At 46.7% G+C, this 26,020-nt stretch overlaps 1 protein-coding gene across 1 annotated transcript; it reads right to left on the bottom strand.

Annotated features, from left to right (window-relative positions):
* Nucleotides 1-2,008: 2,008 nt before the first annotated feature.
* enpp6 (ectonucleotide pyrophosphatase/phosphodiesterase 6) lies at nucleotides 2,009-20,404 on the bottom strand. The gene is made up of 8 exons (XM_052059876.1): nucleotides 19,992-20,404; nucleotides 6,542-6,721; nucleotides 5,327-5,438; nucleotides 4,369-4,510; nucleotides 4,086-4,265; nucleotides 3,883-4,020; nucleotides 3,281-3,407; nucleotides 2,009-2,550 (listed from the first exon to the last, which is right to left on the bottom strand). Exons 1-8 carry the CDS (start codon nucleotides 20,227-20,229, stop codon nucleotides 2,339-2,341), a joined length of 1,329 nt encoding a protein of 442 aa, XP_051915836.1. The 5' UTR covers nucleotides 20,230-20,404; the 3' UTR covers nucleotides 2,009-2,338.
* Nucleotides 20,405-26,020: the final 5,616 nt, after the last annotated feature.

The raw sequence follows: 26,020 nt of genomic DNA, 5'->3' as shown, positions 1-26,020 counted from the left end.
GATCAAATGCGTCAATACGTTGGGCAGTCTCAGCAGACAGTTCGTCTAAGCATGTCATCAAATGTTCTTGATTTGAATTAAATCATGTTATGGGGGACATCCAAATGAAGTCCTTCAATGCAAACAAAGTCAAGCATTATTACAAGCGTAACATGCTTACACTTCGGTACGCTGCCGCAATTAAATGAAAGCCAGTACAAATATCAAAAATGCGCCAAATAAAAAAATACACACTTTGGATTGACTATCCGCGATGTATTTCATGACAGCGTGGACTGATGTCATGGTGTAGATACATTTTGCTCCTAGTGCAGCATCCATCTATCCATTTTCTGATCCACCTTATCCTCACAAGGGTTGGGGGGGGGGGATGTGCTGGAGCGTATCTCAGCTGTCTTTGGGCAGTAGGCGGGGGACACCCTGAACCAGTTGCTAGCCAATCGCAGGGCACACAGAGACACACAACCATCCATGCTCACACTCACACCTGGGAACAATTTAGAGTATTCAATCAGCCTGTGCATGTTTTTGGAATGTGGGAGGAAGCCGGAGTGTACTTGGAGAAAACCTATGCAGGCCCGGGGAGAACATGCAAACTCCACACAAGAAGGCCGGAGGTGTATGAATATGAGTGAGTCACTCATGGTGCATTTTTCATGATTTGTATTATCTGAGGCGGCCCGGTAGTCCAGTGGTTAGCACGTCGGCTTCACAGTGCAGAGGTACCGGGTTCGATTCCAGCTGTGGCCTCCCTGTGTGGAGTTTGCATGTTCTCCCCGGGCCTGCGTGGGCTTTCTCCGGGTGCTCCGGTTTCCTCCCACATTCCAAAAACATGCGTGGCAGGCTGATTGAACACTCTAAATTGCCCCTAGGTGCGAGTGTGAGCTTGGTTGGTTGTTCGTCTCTGTGTGCCCTGCGATTGGCTGGCAACCAGTTCGCAACCAGTTCAGGGTGCCTACTGCCCGAAAACGGCTGGGATAGGCTCCAGCACCACCCGACCCTAATGAGGATCAAGCGGCTCGGAAGATGAATGAATGAATGTATTATCTGAATCTATGGAGACAGCTCCCTCTAATTTCCCGTTAATCATCGATAACGGTCTCTATCTCCTGGATAGCCGTAGTGCTGCAGTTATCCCCAGACGTGCACCCCTCACAGGATAACAAACTTTCAATTTTTAGGGATTTTTTTTCAAAACGGTCCAAAGTGTCAATATGTTCAGATCAATTTGTCGGGACCCAGGTCATCTTGCCACATTTCAGAGGCTTCTCATTCCCAAATGCACAATCAGATTCGGACTGGAGGTGTCACGTTGGAAAGCCGGAGAGCTGTAGTTATTCTCCACTTGAGAACGCTTTTTAACCCGAACAAATGACGTTTATGCATGAGTGGTGGCTCTTTTATTTTGAAGGTGGCCAACGCTGCTCGCTGGCGGCACACTACCGTAATGCAGAGCACTGGCAATCGCAATGGCGGCTCACTTGATTTTAATTTTGCGAGTAGAGGCTGGCTTGCCCGCAGTCAAGAAAAGGTGATGTACAAATGCTCAACCATGGGGGAGGGGGGGGGGGAACTTTATTGAGCACGTGTTTCATAGCATCTTTTTTTTTAGATACTGTATTTTATTTTTAGTATTGTTTTATTAAAGAGACTTAGATGTTTGATGTCTTACATTACAGTGTTAAAAATAAAAGTGATTTGTTCGCAAAGTAAATTTAGGACATGAAGCAATGCTACGCCGTTGATGAAAAAAATACATTAATATTCTCAATTGTGTGTTTCATTGAAAAGGCTCCAGATACCCATCATCTGCAGAGGTCCAGATTTGACCGATAATCTGCAAAATCCTCATTTAAAATACTAATTCTATGAATAGTGGACCGCCTTCTTATGGTTTCTTTATGTTTACCCTTTTTTTTTTTAAATCATGACCCCACAAATCCTTTGGATAGTCTACACGTTAGGCTGTTCAGTAATAAAATGTTGAAAATATCAAGACAGTACAAGGTTTCAAATCAAAGAATATCTATTTATTGAATACAGGAACAAAACAGAAATCTGCATTGAATATCAAAATATTTTGTGTATAGTTATATTTCTCCCGGGTAATGTATCCCTCACCTCTGTCAAAAAAGTCTTCTTGGTTCCTAAAAGGACTGAAGAAATTCCCTTGGAATTAAAAAAAAAACACAAACACATTTATAAATAGTATCATTATTTGTGTCTGAATTTTACTTGGATCTATAATTACTCTTGGTGGTTTCAACTCATAGTCTATAGGTTGTTACAACATGTCTTTTGCCTGTTGACATTTAACAATATTCAACCGAGGGGTCTTTTATTGGTGCAGTGCCAGCAGGGCTCCGACAAAAATCATCGTGCAGAACCACTGCGTTGTTGGCAAGTGCAAACTACCAGAACTGTTGAGGAGATTCTGAACACGAGACCAGGAACCGTTATTTGGCAAAGGTTCCACTTCCAGCGTCCGACATAAAACGTTGTAGACATCCACAGCTTGGATAGGAGCAGCGCGGAAATTCTGCTTGAAGTCTACATGAAAGGAAGAGGACAATGTTATATTTTAAGAGCAGGTCACTGATTTTTACACTTGTAAACAATGTTAAAATGTTACTTTCAAAGACTCCCTGTAAAGTTAAGACTATAAAGTACATATATTGTAACTTTTATGATGTCTGTCTTAAAACGTGTTATCTATACTCTTAAACGCCATCCATCTCCTTGTGCTCACATGCACCTGCAATGAGATTGTGTGGTCAGCTCATCATTGTGGATAGTGTAATGTTGCCCATTGGCGATTAGCAAACTAAAGCTAGCTGCTAGTTAGCGAACTGCCAATTGGCCACATTTCGTGTGATCAGCTTTAATTTATTTGATTTTCTTCTTTCTTTTTACATCAAAAATTCATTTTTTTTAAAGAATTTTTCAAACAACATTTACTCGTCCATATCCTCATTGATTTGTAATGTTTCAAGAGACTCAAATTCATTTTTACATTTATTAGGTAATTAAGTTTCTTCAAACATTGCTTGCACATTTCTACATTTTACTGGAACACATCAATTAAATTATTATGAATTCCTGTGCTGTGTCTATTTTCTTTTTATCTGAACTAATTGGAGTCACGGCATCCCAGAATGGGTCATGAGGTTCAACTTTAAACAGAACTGTCAAGTTTTTACTTTTGTCAGGTCTTTCTCTGCTTGAGAAATCTGAAGCAAAATGAGGTTTAACCAGTTCAAATCGTATTTAGTGTAAGTACCAGGTCCTGCTGCCAAGAAAAAGCCGCCCATGTCTCGAAAATCGTTGTCGTAACCATGCCAGCCATTTTGCCATGCTGAGGGCTGCCCTCTAGAGTCATTTTTCCAGTACGGAAGATGAGCCTTGTTCTGGAAGGAACACATTAACACGCATAAAATATATCACATAAATATATCCATCCATCAATTTTCTGATCCGCTTATCCTCAAAGGGTCGCGGGGGGTGCTGGAGCCTATCCCAGCTGTCTTTGCGTAGGAGGCAGGGCGACACCCTGAACTGGTTGCCAGCCAAACATAAACATGAATACAGTCAAATCTTGGTTTTCGAATGTCTCTGTTCTTGACCAAATCGGTTTTCGACCAGAAAATTTATGATTTTTACTCCTCGGATTACGACCGAAAGCCGTTTTCCGACCAAATTGAGCAAACCCGAATACACACACACACGCACACTGACGTGCGCCATGATGAGAAGCCAAACACCAAAGCAAGCAATGCACTTTACGTTCATTAATATTTAAGTGGATATACAGTATGTGAATCTAATTTGAGTATAAAAAAAATACAGTGGTAGTAAGTACACTAAGACGTAATGATGACGTACCTGGGCAATGAACCAACCTGGCTCAGCCACCAGTGTCAGAGGGGCGACAAACGTTCCTCCTTTGTAATGGAAGCGTTCGGGAATCTCCTCTCTGGCATAAGCATGCATGTTTGGGACCTTGGACAAAGCTGCATGCACCTGCAAAAAAACACATGTGTAGCAAACAATGGCACACATCTGCAGGCATCAGACTGCGGTCTCACCTGTTGGAAATTTGCTCCTTTGACCCACAAACTGACGACTGGTCCTCTGTCCATCATCTTGACTATGTCTGACATGTTGATATACTTGTCCAGCTCTATCACCTTGTCCATCCATTCAATTTTTGTCATGCCGTGGTCGGAAAAAAGCACAACGTTGACCTGATTCAACATGTTCTTCTCCTGCCAAAAAAAATAAAAATAAAAATAAAATCCCATGCACAGAGGATGCGAATGACAACTAATTAATGACCTGTATCTGTAACAATATCTACAGCTTACTAACTTTCATTTTGTAGTTCAGCATCTGCATTGCCGTGTCCAGTTGTTGCACTGCTATTTTGATCTGGGGAGAGTCTGGACCAAAGTGGTGTCCCTCAACATCTATTTTCTCATAATATATTGCTGCCATGGTTGCATCGCCTGACCTGCGCATAAACAAGACACACATATTAGGACGTATGCATGCAAACATTTAAACCAAACTGCTAAAAAATGACAAAACGGGAACTGGAAACATCCACTGATCTCCAAAGACAAAATGCAGTTGAAAATCAACATCCATCCATTTTCTGAACCGCTTTATCCTCACTCGGGTCGCGGGGGGTGCTGGAGCCCATCCCAGCCGTCTTTGGGCAGTAGGCGAGGGCCACCCTGAACCGGTTGCCAGCCAATCGCAGGGCACACATAGAAAAACAACCATCCGCGCTCACAATCACACTAGGGACAATTTAGTGTTCCATTAGCCTGCCCTGCATGATTTGGAATGTGGGAGGAAACCGGCGTACCCTGCACCGGATTGCTAACCAGTCGACCACCGTGCCGCCCGGAAAATGAAAGAACCACCATTTTGTTATTTTGACTCCGTTGTTCAGGTTTCCCCTCATCCTATTTGGTGACCGACATGAGTGAGTGAATTACAAATGTTGAAGAGGAAATGAGGAATATCTTGAATTTCCACCTGCAGTTTTTAAACAAGTGAATTATTGGATTGGATTGGATTGGATAAACCTTTCAAATGTTATTTCATTATCCCCACACTTCCGCGCTAATCTTCTTTGCTGGAGAAAAATAGATATTTTTGGTACCCTGCCTTCTGCTACGTTCCAAAGCATCGTGACCTGCAAAAGACGAACAAGTAGGCAAGACTCTTGGTAACGCTAAATTGTGTGAACAAAATCGTGGTCTCCAAATACAGATCATTTGTCCTACGCCGTTTGGTTTTACAGACACGTTGTTCCTACCTGAGCATGTCGAGAGAACGCTCAATGGAATCCGTTAGGTTTGCTATCGATGGATTGTAGCTGTACTCTTCACAGAAGGTTGGGCGAACTCCCAGAATCTCCACCTCACAGCCTACAGACACACATGGGCAAATGTGAGATGCCATGGATGTTTACTTCACAGCATTTATCCTTAGATATGACAGATGCTGCTGCGCTGATACGCACAGCGAATTTGCATCTCAATTCTAAACCTGATTTAATGAAAAACCAAAAACACCACGGGATTTTACTTGGTGATTTTAACAACGATAGCCTCGCCTCCTTGTCTGTTTAAATGCATGACAATACATATCACGGAAGCCTTCGATTCAAGGGGCCGGCTCTTCTCTCCCCATGATTCTGGCTCACAACATGACTCAGCTACGTCCCCGCTCACATTGCAGCCTTGTTGGGACATGGTGGCCGTTCCATCCATCTTGACCATCCGGGGTTTGCACGGCACTCCTCGGTAAACAATCTCCTGTTGCAATACCACTCAATCATTTGGCTGCTATGTTTAGAACCTTTGAAACGTCGTCAAGCACATATATAGGAGGGTGGGAGGTAGTTGGCATCCAAAGAGCAGCTTCGGGATGGTATCCTGATACCCAACCAATAAAGACGTGCGTAGCTGCTCTCAAATAAGACGTTAAAATGGAATTGGATCTGTAAAGATGTATTTGATTGAAATCGTTTGGGATTTCCAAAAAGACATGTTTCTAATGCTGCAAGGTCAACAAATAACTCACCTATAAAACATAATACAGTCATACCTCGGTTTTCGAACGTCTCGACCAAATTGGTTTGACCAAAAATTTTGAGTTTTTTATGCCTCGGATGACGACCGAATTTCGGTTCTCGAACAAACTGAGCGCACTTGAATGCGTCACTTGACTCCTCTCGGCTTCCTTACATGATACATGAGGAAGTGAGGCTTCCTCGGGTAGCGTTCCATTGTGAACAGACTTGTTCAAAAAATATATATATATATATTTTTATAAAAGCGTGGTTTCGGTTTTCAAACAAATCGGTTTTCGAACAGCCTTCTGAAACGGATTATGGTCAAAAACCGAGGCATGACTGTACGTACGTTGGAACAGTGCATTTGAACACAAACTACAGCGGGCTTTCTCTCGTATTTGATTTTAAAATGCATGAGAGTATAATCTTGAGGATGAAATTAGGTGTAAGCACCTGGCCAGTAGTACATAAAGACTTTCTTTCCAAGCTTCTGCAAAGTGACCCATAATGGCTCTGATCCATTCCACCAGAGAGGCAATCTGCTGTCGGCATTGGTCCCAATCAGAAACTCCTTTCCAGACGATTCCTCCCACATGTAGTTTCCAGTCATCTGATGGACATCACAGTGACGACCTGTAAAAAAAACAACAACAAAAAACAAAACAGAGGATTCATGATCCAACATCACCATTTTCGAGAGCATCTCGCCTCATTCGGGTTGCAGATGAAGCCAATGCCTGCTGACTGTCCGAGAAGCGAGGGAGATCCTGGATGGGTTGCAGGGCAGATACACTCAACTCAACTGTACTCATAGAGCACTTTGACCCTTTCATGCACCAATAATGATAACCTGTAACCTGATAATATGATGGGGTGTCCACCGTAGTGTCCCTGAAAGGGTTAAAATAACTATTGCTGAAAATTTGTATCACAAGCCATCCATCCATCCATTTTCCGATCCGCTTTCTCCTCACAAGGGTCGCGGGGCGTGAGTTTGCGTTTGACTCAGCATGACTTAGATTTGCTATTGGTTTTACTGCTTGGTGCTTTCTACCGCCTTATTACTTATTACTTATTACTGATTCGTCTTACTGTTTATTGTATATGTTAAATCGCTCCATGTACAGCACTTTGTATGCAGCGATGGCTGTGTGAAAGTGCTCTATAAATACTGTTGACTTGACTTGACTTGACTTGTGTGCTAGGCTGCAAAGAATGCAGAAATTTCAAGTAAAAATGTCTGCATTCTATGCAGAAAATTTAACTTGAATTAGAAATATGGGGGGCGGCCCGGTAGTCCAGTGGTTAGCACGTCGGCTTCACAGTGCAGAGGTACCGGGTTCGGTTCCAGCTCCGGCCTCCCTGTGTGGAGTTTGCATGTTCTCCCCGGGCCTGCGTGGGTTCTTTCCGGGTGCTCCGGTTTCCTCCCACATTCCAAAAATATGCATGGCAGGCTGATTGAACACTCTAAATTGTCCCTAGGTGTGAGTGTGAGCGTGGATGGTTGTTCGTCTATGTGTGCCCTGCGATTGGCTGGCAACCGATTCAGGGTGTCCCCCGCCTACTGCCCGGAGACGGCTGGGATGGGCTCCAGCACCCCCCGCGACCCTAGTGAGGATCAAGCGGTACGGAAGATGAATGAATGAATGAACGAATAGAATATGGGTGTGTGCGTGCTTCGGGCTGGGCGAAATATCACCATTGACATCCCTCATCTGGAGAGGGCACTCCATCCTTTTCCAACCAAGTACCACCGTCTCAGATTTAGAGGTGCTGATTCTCATCCCAACCGCTTCACATTTGGCTGCGAACCCCTCCGATTGAGGTGAGAGTTGAGGACGGCAGCTCGATGAGGCCAATGGAACCACATTACCTGTATATAATACTGCGGTCCTGCCTTCATTGTGCCCAGAAATACTGTTCTGAACAGAATGGTGACAAAGCGCAGCCATGGTGGAGTCCAATCCTCACTGGAAGCTAATCCGACTTACTGTCGGCAATGCAGAGCAAACTCTGGCACTGGTCATACAGGGATCGAACAGCCCGTATTAAGGCGCCTGGTGGCTGATATTCCAGGAGCACCCTCGATTAAGATCCACCGGGGCGCACATTCGAACACCTCCAAATTCATAAGGCACAAAGGCACTGTCCCCGATGTCCATGTGATGTTGCAGATGCGCCCAACTCAGAGACCCCAGACTCTTCTTCCTCATGGGAAGGCGTCTCGTGGAATTAAGGAGGTCTTCAAAGTATGCTCCCTCCCGATTCAGAGGTCACCGGTCCTCCATGTGCACGATACATACTGTTGGCGGGTACACGACCTCTACCTCCTGAGACGCCAGATGGTTGACCAGAATCTCTTCAAAGCAGTGACTCTCCATGGCTTCATTAAACTCCTCCCACACCCGAATCTTTGGCCTGGCGACCACAAAAAACGGAACCCATCAGCTGCTTCGTCAGTGCCACAGGCCAAAAAGGCCTGATAGGACTCCTTCAGCTTGACGGCGTCGATCACCTCTGGTGTCAACCAACAGGTTCGGGGGTTGCCACAATGACCACCGTACGGCCACAGCTCCCGTCAGCCGCCGAAACAAGGGGGGTAAGGAACATGTGACTCAACGAGACCTCCGCGAGGTCCAAATATTTCATTTATCATCGGAGGTCTATGAGCCGGACTTGGTCTGGTGCCTCACCTTTTGCCATAGTGGACCTAGCCAGGGGCATAAAGCCTCAGATAATTTATCCCCTGAGATAATTGGCACACACAACCCACCTGTCAAATTAAGGTGATGGTCAGGTAGGGATGAAATTAATCATGGACAAAATATTCACTTTTTACTGCTGCAAATGGCATACATATGGAAAGTATCCCTTTAAATGTTCAGTAAGGCAAAAGACGGCAGGTGAAACTGCTCTATATGTGCCTCTGTGTGAGTTCAGTCAGTTGATTGTTTGAACAGAAAAAAACACATACATCAGCAGATCAACAATGGAATAGGCTTCACAGCTCGTATGCTATTGGCCTGGAAAGATTGTTGTTTTAGAGGTCACTAATGTGGGGGAACTGCTATACGCACACATTTTAAACGGAGGCGGCACCTGCATTATGACCAGCCGAAGCGTGGCACCTCCCCGTTCACCAAAAACATCCATCCATCTGTTTTCTCTACCACTTCTCCTAACTTGGGCTGTGGGCCAAGTCTAGCTGACTATGGACATGAGGCGGGGTGCAACCTGAACTGGTCGTCAGTCAATACATAGTTTACATTCATCCACCTTAAACTTAACTCATCCTAAGCCTCCAACTTTCCAACAAAGTATCTTTCTGACCAGCCTTGATTTAAAAAAAGGAGGGGGAACTAAGTCGCCAATTCTAGGACATTGCAAAAATGTGCAGCCAACTGTCCTGCAGGATTGTGCTGCTTTCAGCATTGTGGTTACAATCCGAGAAGTGACAGTATGTTTGGTCATAACTGCGTCATCAGCATGCTGCATGATTGCAGACAAGGAGCAGAAAAGCGTTATACGACAAATGATATAATTTCTCGTCAAGTAATGTACTCAGTTTTTCCAATTGCCTCTGTCCAAAGGGAAATCCCATTTTAAGTTTGGATACCGCTAAGAAGGCAGACACGACCGAAACAACAAATGTCATTTGGGCTACATAATCTTAACAGGCCTGATTCAAAGTCACTGAAATGAGTGTCCGTCATCTTTGTGAGACTCTTTTGAAAAATGGCTACTTGCATAAATGCTGCTGGTCCCGTATGTTTGGCAGTTGAATTGGTGTACCTAAGAAGGTGAGCTGCTATTTTATTTTTATTGGAGACTGCGTTAAAAAAAGAGCTTTACTCTGTCAGAAACAACTTCGACTTGGAATGCGACAGTGAAAAAAGAACATAAACACAAACATTTTCAGCGCAAGGAGCTGATGAGCACCAGATATGTTGAAAAGTAACAAAGGCGCTAAAAATTCCTCATATGTTACACAATCTGTCTCGACAGAGGGCGGTAGTCCAGTGGTTAGCACGTCGACTTCACAGTTCAGAGGTAACGGGTTCAATTCCAGCTTCGGCCTCCCTGTGTGGAGTTTGCATGTTCTCCCCGGGCCTGCGTGGGTTTTCTCCAGGTACTCCGGTTTCCTCCCACGTTCCAAAAACATGCATGGCAGGCTGATTGATCACTCAAAATTGTCCCTAGGTGTGGATGTGAGCGTGGACGGTTGTTTGTCTCTGTGTGCCCTGCGATTGGCTGGCTACCAATTCGGGGTGTCCGCCGCCTACTGCCCGAAGATAGCTGGGATAGGCTCCAGCACCCCCGCGACCCTCGTGAGGATGAAGCGGTTCGGAAGATGTATTTTACATGTATTAATGTATGTATGTCTCACCAGAAGTTCTGACAAAATTCCTGAAGTGGAAAATATTGAAAACTGTTCATATGGAATTCTTATGTTGATGCAATAGACATTTGTGATTTGAAAACGTGCAACCAATAGCTCATGCTGTATATGCCATTTAAAGAGCCTCATTTTTCGATGAATCAACAATTGTTATAGCCACCTTGAGACGTTCGAAGGAATGACATCGGCCATTGCATCTGAAACAACAACCCTCTTCTCTTTGACTACAATTTCAAGGAAGCAGAGGTCAAACTTCAAATGGGTTGATGGTACTTTGACTTTCTAATGATCAACAGATCATCTTCAAAGCACCGTGTGACGGCTACGTTATACACCAAGGTCGGTCACATTGGTATTTTTTTTTTAAATACTCACATTCTTACATGTGTCTTATTCTGGGCAAGCAAGATCAACCAAGATAAGTCTGGTTCAACGAGGATAAAGAGCAGTAACTGTAAAACGTCCATAAATGCAATGGTAAACGAGCGCGTGTCAATTATTATACAACAACACTGGCATCATTAAACACAAATGTGTCAAGAGATGGACAACAGTGCGCCTCGTTTGACAAATGGTCCATCTGAAACATCTTAAAGGAACTGTCTTTTCTGTCCAACTAAAAACTCATCGATAAGTTGCTTTATTTGTGAGCTCCGAAGTCAATGCTGGGGATTCACCCTGGACTGGTTGGGAATCGATGGCAGGGCACAATAAAAATCAACAACCAACCATTCACACTTGCATTTAGAACTACGGACAAGTTGAAAGTCTTCAATTAAATGTGGGATGTGGCATGTGGGAGGAAGTTGGAAAAAGCCTATGAGGAGAAAACCCACATAAGCACAGGGAGAGCATGTGGGAAATATTCACTTAATTGGTCCCCAAAAAACGCTTCTTTCCTTGTTGATTTTATCTATGCCATTGACATATAGTGACAGGTGGGAAAATGAAATGCTCATCCAGTAGATAGCACAAGGGACGTAATCTACTTGTTTATCCACTTTTAGTGTTTGGACGTGTGCAGGGCTGTCAACCTGTCGCGATTCGCGCAATCGATTATCCTATCAGTTTTTGTATCGAATAACTGAACAATAGCACCGGGACGTGTACAACACAGCCAGCTTCCAGTATGAGCTAAAATGGAGCAGTCTGGACTTGTTGAACCAAGGTAGCTATAGTTTTAGTAAAATTTGAGTTTTTGTGAGAATGATACCCCTCACTCCTTTTCCCCTTCCACCGATGCAACCTGTAGGTCTCCACTGACAAATAGCATTTGATTGGTGTTAGCAATTGATTGGTATTGAGTATTGACGGCGTTTGTGCATTTTCTGACATTGTTTGTGCAAAATGAACCACAATACTTAATGTCAGTATCAAACAATGGGTGGGCACTCGCCCAACGTTTTCTAAACATGCAAAACTATGTGTTTCTATGTAAACATTGGGGGAGGGCAATATAGGCAAGGGAAAAAATTATGCTCGCCTTTTCAACTATAGAGCAACTATGCGATTAGCATACGTTTTGTACAAATGAAATCCTTTTAAGGCCTTGTCCAGCTGTTGCTTGAAGTTAAGCTTTTTTAGAAAAAAAAATCAAATTTTTTGAAAAGTGGCAGGGTCACCCATGGCAAACAGGTTCTAGTTGAGGGGCCAGACAAAGCACGGCTCAAAGACCCCTGATGAAGATTAAAATAAATGGATCCAAGTTTCCCTTGCCCGGACGCGGGTCACCGGGGCCCCCCACTGGAGCCAGGCCTGGAGGTGGGGCTCGTTGGCAAGCGCCTGGTGGCCGGGCCTACACCCATGGGCACAGCCCGAAGAGGCAACGTGGGTCCCCCTTCCCATGGGCTCACCACCCATGAGAGGGGCCAAAGGAGTCGGGTGCAATGTGAGCTGGGCGGCAGCCAAAGGCGGGTACCCTGGCGGTCCGATCCTCGGCTGCAGAAGCTAGCTCTTGGGACATGGAATGTCACCTCTCTGGCAGGGAAGGAGCCCGAGCTGGTGTGTGAGGCAGAGAATTTCCGACTGGATATAATCGGACTTGCCTCCACACACAGCCTGGGTTCTGGTACCAGTTCTCTCGAGAGGGGTTGGACTCTCTTCCACTCTGGAGTTGCTCACGGTGAAAGGCGCAGAGCAGGTGTGGGCATACTCATTGCCCCACGGCTCAGTGCCTGTACATTAGGGTTCACACCGGTAGACGAGAGGGTTGCCTCCCTCCGCCTTCGGGTGGGTGGACGGGTCCTGACTGTTGTTTGTGCATATGCACCAAACAGCAGCTCAGCATACCCACCCTTTTTGGAGTCCTTGGAGGGTGTGCTGGAGAGTACTCCTGCTACGGACTCCCTTGTTCTGCTGGGGGACGTCAATGCTCACGTGGGCAATGACAGTGAGACCTGGAGGGGCGTGATTGGGAGGAACGGCCCCCCCGATCAGAACCCGAGTGGTGTTTTGTTATTGGACTTCTGTGCTCGTCACCGATTGTCCATAACGAACACCTTGTTCAAACATAAGGGTGTCCATATGTGTACTTGGCACCAGGACACCCTAGGCCGCAGTTCGATGATCGACTTTGTAGTTGTATCATCGGATTTGCGGCCGCATGTTCTGGACACTCGGGTGAAGAGAGGGGCGGAGCTGTCAACTGATCACCACCTGGTGGTGAGTAGGCTCCGATGGTGGGGGAAGATGCCGGTCCGTCCTGGCAGACCCACACGTATTGTGAGGGTTTGTTGGGAGCGTCTGGCGGAATCCCCTGTCAGAAGGAGTTTCAACTCCCACCTCCGACAGAGCTTTTTCCATGTTCCGGGGGAGGCGGGGGACATTGAGCCTGAGTGGACCATGTTCCGTGCCTCTATTGTTGAGGCGGCCAATCTGAGTTGTGGCCGTAAGGTGGTTGGTGCCTGTCGTGGCGGCAACCCCCGTACTCGCTGGTGGACACCAGCAGTAAGGGATGCCGTCAAGCTGAAGAAGGAGTCCTATCGAGCCTTTATGGCCTGTGGGGCCCCAGAGGCAGCTGACGGGTATCGACTGGCCAAGCGGAACGCAGCTTCGGTGGTCGCCGAGGCAAAAACCTGAGTGTGGGAAGAGTTCGGTGAGGCCATGGAAGCCGACTTCCGGACGGCTTCGAGGAAATTCTGGTCCACCATACGACGTCTCAGGAGGGGGAAGCAGTGCACCACTAACACTGGTACAGTGGGGATGGGGCGCTGCTGACTTCGACTCGGGACGTTGTGAACCGGTGGGCAGAGTACTTCGAAGACCTCCTCAACTCCACCAACACGCCTTCCTTAGAGGAAGCAGAGCCTGGGGACTCTGAGGTGGGCTCTCCTATCTCTGTGGTTGAAGTCACCGATGTGGTTAATAAGCTCCTCGGTGGAAAGGCCCCAGGGTTGGATGAGATCCGCCCTGAGTTCCTCAAGGCTCTGGATGTTGTGGGGCTGTCCTGGTTGACACACCTCTGCAACATCGCGTGGTCAACAGGGAGAGTGCCTCTGGATTGGCAGACCGGGGTGGTAGTCCATCCATCCAACCATCATCTACCGCTTATCCGGGGCCGGGTCGCGGGGGCAACAGCTTTAGCAGGGAAGCCCAGACTTCCCTCTCCCTAGCTACTTCGTCCAGCTCTCCCCGGGGGATCCCGAGTCGTTCCCAGACAAGCTGGGTGACATAGTCTCTCCAGCGTGTCCTGGGTCTTCCTCGGGGTCTCCTCCCGGTGGGACATGACCGGAACACCTCACCGGGGAGGCGCTCAGGAGGCATCCGAATAAGATGCCCAAGCCACCTCATCTGGCTCCTCTCGATATGGAGGAGAAGCGGCTCGACTCTGAGCCCCTCCCGGATGACCGAGCTTCTCACCTTATCTCTAAGGGAGAGCCCGGACACCCTGCGGAGAAAACTCATTTCGGCCGCTTGTATCCGGAATCTCGTTCTTTCGGTCACGACCCATAGCTCGTGACCATAGATGAGGGTTGGGACGTAGATCGACCGGTAAATTGAGAGCTTCGCCCTTTGGCTCAGCTCCTTCTTCACCACGACAGACCAATACAACGTCCGCATCACAGCAGACGCTGCACCGATCCGCCTGTCTATCTCCCGCTCCCTCCTGCCCCCACTCGTGAACAAGACCCCAAGATACTTGAACTCCTCCACTTGGGGCAATATCTCCTCCCCGACCCGGAGGGGGCACTCCACCCTTTTTCGACTGAGGACCATGGTTTCAGATTTGGAGGTGCTGATCTTCATCCCAACCGCTTCACACTCGGCTGTGAAACGCTCCGGTGAGAGTTGGAGAGCCCCGTTTGAAGGAGCCAACAGCACCACATCATCTGCAAAAAGCAGGGATGCAATACTGAGGCCCCCAAAACGGACCCCCTCAACGCTTCGGCTGCGCCTAGAAATTCTGTCCATAAAGGTTATGAACAGAATCGGTGACAAAGGGCAGCCGTGGCGGAGTCCTACCCCCACTGGAAACGATTCCGACTTACTGCCGGCAATGCGAACCAAACTCTGACATCGGTGGTACAGTGCACTCCGCTTAATAGAACACCGGTTAATAGAGTAATCCGCTTAATAGAGCAAAAGGCTCTGGAACGGATTTGCCTAATGCAATTTCCTATAAAGATACTCCGCTTAGTAGAACAGATCTCCGCTTAATAGAACAGGCCGTAAGCAATGAACATTGTAAACTAGTGGTTTTCGAAGTGTAGCTATCGCGATACTGTACCACTATCGCGAGAAAACGCGGTAGTTCTAGCCGTATACAGTAACAGGTAGCACGCGTCACTCCACACATAGACACACGCACGTCACAATGGCTTCAACTTCATTCAAGAGACGAGAGAGAGAGACGAAGTGTAGCTATCGCGATACTGTACCACTATCGCGAGAAAACGCGGTAGTTCTAGCCGTATACAGTAACAGGTAGCACGCGTCACTCCACACATAGACACACGCACGTCACAATGGCTTCAACTTCATTCAAGAGACGAGGGCTATCACCTGCGGATAAGAAGGACATACTCAGACGATACGATGCATTGCCGGATTCTCAGAAGGTACGCCCGCGGTTTCCAGGACTTCCCTCTTATCCAGCGCATTGAGAGGGAAGTCAACCGCAAAATTACGGACTCCTGTTTCCAGACAAAAGTAACGAAATTTTTCTCGTGATTTGAGATGTTTGACTGAAGTTGATTAAAGTTGTTGTTTTGTTGTTTGATTAAAGATATGGACGTCCACAGTCGAAATATCTCTTCTAACTCGTCAGCAGGGGGTTTTCTGCGTGCATAACTTGGTCGTCGACGTGTCTGAAGGTGTACCTAATAAAGTGTCTCCGGTTAATAGAAACCCCGCTTAGTAGAACAGAAGCGCTTCGGCCCAATGGTGTTCTATTAAGCGGAGTGCACTGTATAGTGACCGAACAGCCCGTATCAGGGGGTTCGGTACACCATACCCTCGAAGCACCCCCCACAGAACTCCCGGAGGGACACGGTCAAACGCCTTCTCCAAGTCCACAAAACACATGTAGACTGGTTGAGCGAATTCCCACATACCCTCGAGGACCCTGCTAAGGGTGTAGCGCTGGTCCACTGTTCCACGGCCGGGACGAAAACCACACTGCTCCTCCTCAATCTGAGGCTCGACTTCCTGTCGGACCCTCCTCTCCAGCACCCCTGAATAGACCTTACCAGGGAGGCTGAGGAGTGTGATCCCTCTATAGTTGGAGCACACCCTCCGGTCCCCCTTTTTAAAAAGAGGGACTACCACCCCGGTCTGCCAATCCAGAGGCACTCTCCCTGTTGACCACGCGATGTTGCAGAGGCGTGTCAACCAGGACAGCCCCACAACATCCAGAGCCTTGAGGAACTCCGGGCGGATCTCATCCACCCCTGGGGCCTTGCCACCGAGGAGCTTTTTAACCACATCGGTGACTTCAGCCACAGAGATAGGAGAGCCCACCTCAGAGTCCCCGGGCTCTGCTTCCTCCAAGGAAGACGTGTTGGTGGAGTTGAGGAGGTCTTCGAAGTACTCTGCCCACCGGTTCACAACGTCCCGAGTCGAAGTCAGCAGCGCCCCATCCCCACTGTACACAGTGTTAGTGGTGCACTGCTTCCCCCTCCTGAGACGTCGTATGGTGGACCAGAATTTCCTCGAAGCCGTCCGGAAGTCGGATTCCATGGCCTCACCGAACTCTTCCCATGCTCGGGTTTTTGCCTCGGCGACCCCCGAAGCCGCGTTCCGGTTGGCCAGTCGATACCCGTCAGCTGCCTCTGGGGTCCCACAGGCCATAAAGGCTCGATAGGACTCCTTCTTCAGCTTGACGGCATCCCTTACTTCTGGTGTCCACCAGCGAGTACGGGGGTTGCCGCCACGACAGGCACCAACCACCTTACGGCCACAACTCAGATTGGCCGCCTCAACAATAGAGGCACGGAACATGGTCCACTCGGGCTCGATGTCCCCCGCCTCCCCCGGAACATGGAAAAAGCTCTGTCGGAGGTGGGAGTTGAAACTCCTTCTGACAGGGGATTCCGCCAGACGCTCCCAACAAACCCTCACAATACGTTTGGGTCTGGCAGGACGGACCGGCATCTTCCCCCACCATCGGAGCCTACTCACCACCAGGTGGTGATCAGTTGACAGCTCCGCCCCTCTCTTCACCCGAGTGTCCAGAACATGCGGCCGCAAATCCGATGATACAACTACAAAGTCGATCATCGAACTGCGGCCAAGGGTGTCCTGGTGCCAAGTGCACATATGGACACCCTTATGTTTGAATAAGGTGTTCGTTATGGACAATCGGTGGTGAGCACAGAAGTCCAATAACAAAACACCACTTGAGTTCTGATCGGGGGGGCCGTTCCTCCCAATCACGCCCCTCCAGGTCTCACTGTCGTTGCCCACGTGAGCATTGAAGTCCCCCAGCAGAACAAGGGATCTTTTTAAAAAGGGGGACCGGAGGGTGTGTTCTAACTACAGAGGGATCACACTCCTCAGCCTCCCTGGTAAGGTCTATTCAGGGGTGCTGGAGAGGAGGGTCCGTCGGGAAGTCGAGCCTCAGATTGAGGAGGAGCAGTGTGGTTTTCGTCCCGGCCGTGGAACAGTGGACCAGCTCTACACCCTTAGCCGGGTCCTTGAGGGTATGTGGGAATTCGCCCAACCAGTCTACATGTGTTTTGTGGACTTGGAGAAGGCGTTTGACCGTGTCCCTCTGGGAGTTCTGTGGGGGGTGCTTCGTGGGTATGGGGTACCGAACCCCCTGATACGGGCTGTTCGGTCACTATACCACCGATGTCAGAGTTTGGTTCGCATTGCCGGCAGTAAGTCGGAATCGTTTCCAGTGGGGGTAGGACTCCGCCAAGGCTGCCCTTTGTCGCCGATTCTGTTCATAACTTTTATGGACAGAATTTCTGGGCGCAGCCGAAGCGTTGAGGGGGTCCGTTTTGGGGGCCTCAGTATTGCATCCCTGCTTTTTGCAGATGATGTGGTGCTGTTGGCTCCTTCAAACGGGGCTCTCCAACTCTCACTGGAGCGTTTCGCAGCCGAGTGTGTCACGTTGTGCCAGAAGCGATAGAATGATCGCTCCGTGCACAACAAAATAAGGAAGAGGATCCCCGAAATAGCAGACACAGAAAGATGTTTGTCAAAGAACAAAAGGAGTCTTTAATATGAACACAAAATAACCCGACAGGGAGAATAACAAAAAGCACTGGTCAAAATAGGGACCAGGGATTAAATAAAAGGACAACAGAAAACGCTTGCGGAAAAAGATAGCAAGGAGGGTCAGATTAGACAATGAAGATAAATTTCATTCGCAAGAGGAACAACGACGCGTAATAACAGCCACAAGGCTAAGAGGCAACGAATCAAATGCAAGTAGAAATAGGGCGAGAGAAATTTTGGCACGGCGTGGAATTCTCCGGCAGTAAGTCAACTGCCAGAGCGCACAAATAAAGCCAGTGTAATTAGTCCCTAATGGGTGACAGGTGTGTAGGATGACAACAGGGCCTGCCCCCTGCTGGCAAACAGGGGACGTGACAGAGTGTGAAGCGGTTGGGATGAAAATCAGCACCTCCAAATCTGAAACCATGGTCCTCAGTCGGAAAAGGGTGGAGTGCCCCCTCCGGGTCGGGGAGGATATATTGCCCCAAGTGGAGGAGTTCAAGTATCTTGGGGTCTTGTTCACGAGTGGGGGCAGGAGGGAGCGGGAGATAGACAGGCGGATCGGTGCAGCGTCTGCTGTGATGCGGACGTTGTATTGGTCTGTCGTGGTGAAGAAGGAGCTGAGCCAAAGGGCGAAGCTCTCAATTTACCGGTCGATCTACGTCCCAACCCTCATCTATGGTCACGAGCTATGGGTCGTGACCGAAAGAACGAGATTCCGGATACAAGCGGCCGAAATGAGTTTTCTCCGCAGGGTGTCCGGGCTCTCCCTTAGAGATAAGGTGAGAAGCTCGGTCATCCGGGAGGGGCTCAGAGTCGAGCCGCTTCTCCTCCACATCGAGAGGAGCCAGATGAGGTGGCTTGGGCATCTGATTCGGATGCCTCCTGAGCGCCTCCCTGGTGAGGTGTTCCGGGCATGTCACACCGGGAGGAGACCCAGAGGAAGACCCAGGACACGCTGGAGAGACTATGTCACCCAGCTGGCCTGGGAACGTCTCGGGATCCCCCGGGGAGAGCTGGAAGAAGTAGCTAGGGAGAGGGAAGTCTGGGCTTCCCTGCTAAAGCTGTTGCCCCCGCGACCCGGCCCCGGATAAGCGGTAGATGATGGATGGATGGATGGACATTTTTTGAAAAGAAACATTTTGCGGCAAGTAGCTCTCACAAATAGGTACGAGAGTTATATTTTGGTCTCTTATTGTTATGTCGTTTTACCAAATGTTTAAATCAGAGATGTCCTGGTAGGTAAACTTTGATAGGTGAAATGTTTGCTCGTATTCAAAATCTGCCCTTGTTTTTGTTGTTGTTGTTGTTTCCGTCAAGCACATCATGTTTTAATAATAACAATAATATAATATGTAATATAGTCTTCGGTAATATTCATGAATTAAAGGTTGTGTTCAGCAACAGGTGGATTTTTTTTCATAAACGTCACAGCTCTAAATTACAGCGCATGTAAAATACGTATTCCACAAATAAGTCAAACTTAAAAAAAAAATCTCAAAAACATGATATGCTGACAAAAAGTAAACATTTTCAAAAATACATTAAGAACAATCTAGAATAAAAATATGCCGCTGAGCAGTGTTATTCAAAGAAGAGTTTTGACAAGTTTTGTTGGATTGCTTTTTTTTTAGCCTGTTCTTCATTGAGTTTCATAATTTGCCTTACTTCATTTGATGGTGTGTGTAAACTACAAAAAGATATGATGCCCCTCCACTCCCCACCCAAAATATATATATAAATAAAAAATATTTTGATTTGAGCATTTTTCGTATAAATGACACACACGCTCTGGACATCTGTCATTTGCGACATATTCATTCGGCGATTGAGGCGAATTACCAGTCATTAATGAGTAGTAGTTCGGGTAGGATAAACTCGGGAAGTCCGGCGTCATGTAGTCCACTTTCACACCTCTGGATACAAGGTCCTTGAAGCCAGAGAGTGAGTTCAAGTCGTCCATGTAGTCGTAGCGGAAACCATCGATCAGGAAAACGAGTAAGGGATGGACGGCGAAGCAAAGCTGCCCCGCTGCCAACAGCAGCAACAGAGACACCAAGACAAAAGTGGGGGAGGCCATCGTCCTTCTTCAGCTCCAGCACGCTGAATGGGATCACTGCAGGCACTGGTGGGCGGGCCCCATCCCTCACCGTGTGAGCGGGCAGCGGGCCCGGAAGTTAGGCTACACCAAAATAAAACTCGCAACGAAGATACGAGATTGAACCACAGCGGCAGACTCGATTCACAGTGACGTCAGACCAGTTCGGAAGCCGTCTAGTTCATTTAGATGGGGCAAGTCATATTCCATTTGTGCTGCGACGGTTCTTGCCAAAAGGCAAGGAAGGCAGCTTGGGGCGTCATCTAGTGGCTTACTACAGTAGCGTGAAAGTGCATGTCATCCGATTCCAATTACAGTATCTTTGAGTGAATACTGAACTGAACTATCTTTTTGTGTTGCACTCTGAGCGTTGAGCGATACTGCAGCTGACGTGTATTTTGTATTGTGCCAGTTTTCGTTACAATTTCCAAAGGTGAAAGATTCCATTTTTATTTTGAACCACGAGTATAGTTTAAGTTAATTGACACTTTAATAGCTATGCATTTTCTGTATTGCGCTAACTTACTGAAGCACTTACGGTCGCAGCAGTGGATATAATGTGTCTTTATGTAAAATAAAAAACATTTACCTGTTTCAGTATTTTGGGCAGCACTGTGTCACCTGGTTAGTATGGCCGCCTCACAGTGCATATATGCAGGGTTCGATTCTGACCTTCGTTTGTGTGGAAATTGCATGAGCTTTGTAAATTTCGTTTCGAAAAAATGCACGGCAGGTTAATGGAACACTGTCAAGTTGTCTCTTCCTCGAATGGTTTTCATCATTATTAGCATTAGACCCAGAGTGTGCCATCTGGCATTTCTCTTAAAATCCCAGTGGGCCAATAGGAGGCACTATTTCCAGAAGTGGTCATTCCGTCAGTACTGAGTGACGCCCGTTTTGCTGGCGAATGGCGGGACACTTTAAAACTGATAGACTAAGAAGCGGGGTTTCGTCCATCACCGAAGTGATAGCTACCCTTGGAAGTACCGAATGACCTATTCAGTCTGTCACTGACGTACTCCCGTTTCGCTGACATCTGATTGAAACAAACATATTATGGAAATGTTATGCTTGAAATGAAGTCATGCGTTCTTGTTTTGTACTTTGTTCTTGTTAACGTAACATTCTGGACACTCGTATGTGTGTGTGTGTGCGTCATTGTTCATCAAACCATCCAGCCAGTTTCATGAAATAAAATTCACACATACTCAGAACAATGCCCATCACATTATCAAGCAGGACCAAATCTAAAAGCATTGATTTCCTGCTCATAATTGTCTTTGCCGTTGCTTTGCTTTCGTGTACTCGTTCAACATGTCCTTCTATCTCATGCACCGATTCGCTCGCCAACAGCCGATCGGAGTGTTCATTTGTCAATGACGGGCCGACACCATTTTGCACACTGCTATTACTGGCACAAAAATCTCTACATTCTTCCGTATTCTAAACATTGCTTTTTAAGTCCGTTTGCTCCTGTATTATGAGAGTGTGTGTAAGATTGGGGTATCCGTGCATTTTATCTCATGACTGTGGATGGTATAACAAACAACTATTTCTCTGCCATGTTGTTTGCTTGCCATGGTGTGAAAGTAATGATTTTGAATGATATTGAGTGCCAGACTCCAATGTTGTTGACTTAAGGGAGATTGTTTTAGTATCTACATTCAGATAAAATCTGTATTTATTTTTTGAAATAGCCAGTCAATATAAACTATCTTGTATCATGGGGTCTGAGATTACTTCATCCAAGTGAAATTGGCAGGCAGAAAAATCCCACATAGAATTTCCCCCTGGATAAGGGTGTGTAGAGCCACCACTGGCCACCATGTAGCTCCGCCCCTTATGGAGACGGCGCCGACCGACCGACATTGGCTGGGTGCCCTCAACAGTCTAAAACATTTGGGCAGATGTGACTTGCACTGCTTCAGTAAAGCAGAGGCTCTGTGCTTTTTTTTTTTTCAAATCCTCCAGTTTAAAACACCAGACCAGAGTAACCAAACATCATTATTTATTATCTTAAAAAGTAACACAATCCCCATAGGGTATCACATACACTACAACAATGGTAACACCAGTACTAACATCAAAGGGACTTCCAGATATTATAGACATTTTTAAAAAATCCCTCTTTTTTATTGTTTAAATTAGTTGACTAGGCATGACAGATAAACATCATTTACAGGTATGTCACCATTTGAAGCAATGGTATTGTTTTTAGAACCCACGGCTGATGTGAAGGGAAGACATTTCATGGACTGTCAGTGGAGACGGGGATGGACGGTTACACATGACCTGCGGCCGGCAACAGAGTCGATGGAAGGCCTGTGGGCCAGCCAGTGGCGGGAACAATTGGGGCCGGGCAGTGCAAATAACAGACACGAGGTGCAGAACCTCTTTGACCGCCACCATACAAGAGATGACAACCCAATTTTACAGGTGGAGCTAAACGTCAGAACCCTGAAATGTGATATATGGGTTGAATCAAATGTCTCATTGCAATCGGGGAAATCAGTGGTTGATCCAAGACAAGTGGTACAATAGAGGCTGTAATTTTACAGAAGAGGTGAGCCCTCAAAATCGTCACAGTCGACTAGAAAGCATGAAGAGTTTGACTGTGTCGAATTGAAAGAATGGGGAACCGAGCTATTGCAGGTACAGATGATACACGTTCTCTCAGGGGAGAACGCGCTTGGCGCTCGATCCCAACCGCACTTCTGGACTGAAGGCGTGGTCAGGGCCCTAGAGGAGACTGCCTTAGGCGATTTCAGATCAAATAACTATTGAACATTATATTCTTGCAATATTGAAGACACTGGTTTCGAACGAAATTGCTCCAATAAGTGGAAAGTACTGCAAAGTGCTATGACGTTCATCTTGTCTCCTTATTGGTGAAATGAGGTTTAGCTGAGAGTTTCGACTGTCACTTCTGCCTTCATCGGTGCTGCCACTGCTTCCTTGTGACGTGTCTTAAAAATAGGGGTTGTGGAGATGGCACCACCAACAAAGACGAAGGGGCTTACATGCTCCCACACTCACGGGACACATCGCTTCAACGGCAGCAAGGGGTTGGAGCACAGCCTTGACTGGGTCGCGGAGCCTTAGTTTGAAGGTCTTGACATGGTCAGCTGTTTTTAAGGCGCGTCACAAGGAAACGGTGACAGCTCACACGAAGGCTGAAGTGACAGCCAAAACTATCAGTTCGGTAAAGTTTTTTCTCTTCACCCCCCCCCCCAAAAAAAAGAAATAATAAGACCATTGTTTAGAAAAAGAGAAATCTTAAACATAATTTAGTACAGCAAAGTGTTTCTGCTCTTGAGTCTGAGTCACATTTTCACCAAGCAGTCCAAACCAGTTTACGGATCAATAACCCCAATCAGGCTTGAGCTTGCGCGTGTATATTTGACATTTGGGGCCTTGTACCATACTGAACTGGATTTTTATTACTAGCTTGTAAAATTGGGACCAACACAATTGAAACATCTTCGATGGAGTATCTAATTAGAGGCAAAGCATATGAGTCGAACACCAATGTCAGTACTCTGGTACAGAGAATATAATAAAGCGGTTGTACAACATAAGGTTATTTAAGCTAAAGATAGTTGTGTGGTGTTCGAGAGAGCTGTTACAATGTGCATATCCCCAATCTGAGATGAGATTTTTTTTTCCATGTGTCTTTGCACTTGCCTCGCTCGCTCATTAGCAGCTACGCTATGACAGTTGGCGAACAAAGGGAAATGAAATGGCCAAAGGTTTCAGCACTTGGATGTGTAGTGTGTCCCGGATGTATGCGCAGACATTCACAGGCCAGTGGCCGATGACAGTGAGATCATGGAAAGGACGGGCTGTGTTTTTGCTGTTGTGGAGGTAGTTGAAGAGGAGCCTGTAGGACGAAAACAACAGGATGGCTGACAAACTTTCTGAGCCTGCAGAAGGATGAGGACCACGACTGCAGCGATGGTACGACAGGATTCCCCCAGGATTCCTGTCAGCTCAGGCTTGAAAATCTATCTAGCACACACGATGACACAAACGAGTCACTGTGTCCTCCTGCTCAGTCTTGCGTAGTACAATTCTTAGATGGGATACATAACCATTGCCATTAGTACGTAGGTGAAATGATCAGAAATAGGCAGCCATTTAAGACTATATCATCACTACTGAAAATGATTACCAGTGTGCCCGTCGGTGACCATAATGCATTTTTAGCACCATGAGTGAGCATGGCTTGGGAATTTCAAAATTTGAAACTCAGTTAGTCATGAACTGGATATTTATGAATGTGTATTGAAAAAAAAAATCAAGAAGAAAAAAAAAACTCACAACCCCGCTCTCTGCGAGCAACACTTTTCAGACCATACTATCCCATTCTCCTAACAGACGTTCAAATACCAGTAAAGCTGCTCATTTTGCATTCACATTCCATGCTCTGAATGTGTTCATACTCTCATGACGTGTATTCAATTTAAAGCTACTTTTAGCATGTTACTTGATCACTATGAAACAGTCAGAATTATTCAGGTCTAGTGAATGCTTCGGCAATCATTTTAAGTCTGATCCCAACCATCTCATTTGTTCCCACCATTCTACAAATATACTGAAGACATCGGTGACTCATTAGCTGTGTTCTATCAAGGTTGATTAATCATGGAAATATTCATCAACACATCTTTTATAATTCTGCAAAAGTGATGGCCAAAGTTGTTGTTTTTTTTTTAAACTGAATCGCTTCAGTTTTCAGATTTGCCATTTAGATTGTGTATTTAATACTCCACTGAGCAGTTAGAATGCTTCTCCATGGTTGATACTGGGCAATTTCCCTTCATTCCCTGTTTTTCAAAATCTTATAGAATGAGTATTGGAGAGTTTTTATCGGTTAGGTGGACAATGAGGCAACAGTATCCAGTGGCCCTGATGTATAACAGAAAAGAAAAGACCATGGTTAGGATCCATAAATGAAGGAAAGTGTGACGAGTAACTAAAAGCTGGTATTTTTGTTCAGGTTGATTTCAGGTTCCAATTCATTCATTCAATCATTCATCTTCCGAGCCGCTAGATCCTCACAAGGGTCGCGGGGGGTGCTGGAGCTTTTCCCAGCTGTCTTCGGGCAGTAGGCGGGGGACACCCTGAATCGGTTGCCAGCCAATCGCAGGGTTCCAATTCAACCAAACACAACATAAGCGAGAATTCGTTGATGCATTTGGTGTGGGTTGGCGATGCAACTTTCAATCTACCTCACTGTGATTCAATTTTATGTTCTGAATATAAATGCCCTCACATTGGTCAATGGAGTAATCTACGTGAACCGACTAAAAGTTATCCACGGTTAGAACATACCTTAGACCAGGGGTGCCCAATATGTCGAATGCGATCTACCGGTAGCTCGCGGACTGTTCCCAAGTCGATCGTGAGGCAACCCCCCCCCCCAAAAACATTTGTGTGACTGTGTGCGTGTTATTAATATGATATATTCTGGTCTTAGTGCACACTGCACCCTGAGCATCCTCTCAGTCTCACTTGAACAAAAATAAAATAAAATGGCACGGTGGCGTGTGACCTGCATCACCGGAAGTTGTTAGCGGTCAGCAGTCTGGAATTGCAGCTTGCGATAAGAGCGCTATATCTTATATTGTTATTCGTATTCTCATTCAGGGTTTGTTTCATTTACAAATGACCGAGGGTACTGGCAAAGAATGGCAATCTGGAGGGCCGGGAGAATAATTTCAAAACTGTACACGCCTGCCCATGGCCCATGCCTCCACGTCAGGTCTCGACG

This window comes from Hippocampus zosterae, chromosome 1, assembly GCF_025434085.1.
Source record: "Hippocampus zosterae strain Florida chromosome 1, ASM2543408v3, whole genome shotgun sequence".
Taxonomy (NCBI): Eukaryota; Metazoa; Chordata; class Actinopteri; order Syngnathiformes; family Syngnathidae; genus Hippocampus; species Hippocampus zosterae.
The sequence above is the reverse complement of the archived record's forward strand: the minus strand, read 5'-3'. Positions and strand labels throughout refer to the sequence as shown.

Coding starts and splice junctions, on each gene's coding strand:
- enpp6 (XM_052059876.1), bottom strand. CDS start 20,229: ATGGCCTCCCCCACTTTTGTCTTGGTGTCTCTGTTGCTGCTGTTGGCA. Junction 5,439..6,541: donor CTTTATGTACTACTGGCCAG/GTGCTTACACCT, acceptor GTGTGTCTGTAG/GCTGTGAGGTGGAGATTCTG. Junction 4,511..5,326: donor CGTTCTCTCGACATGCTCAG/GTAGGAACAACG, acceptor GTTTATGCGCAG/GTCAGGCGATGCAACCATGG.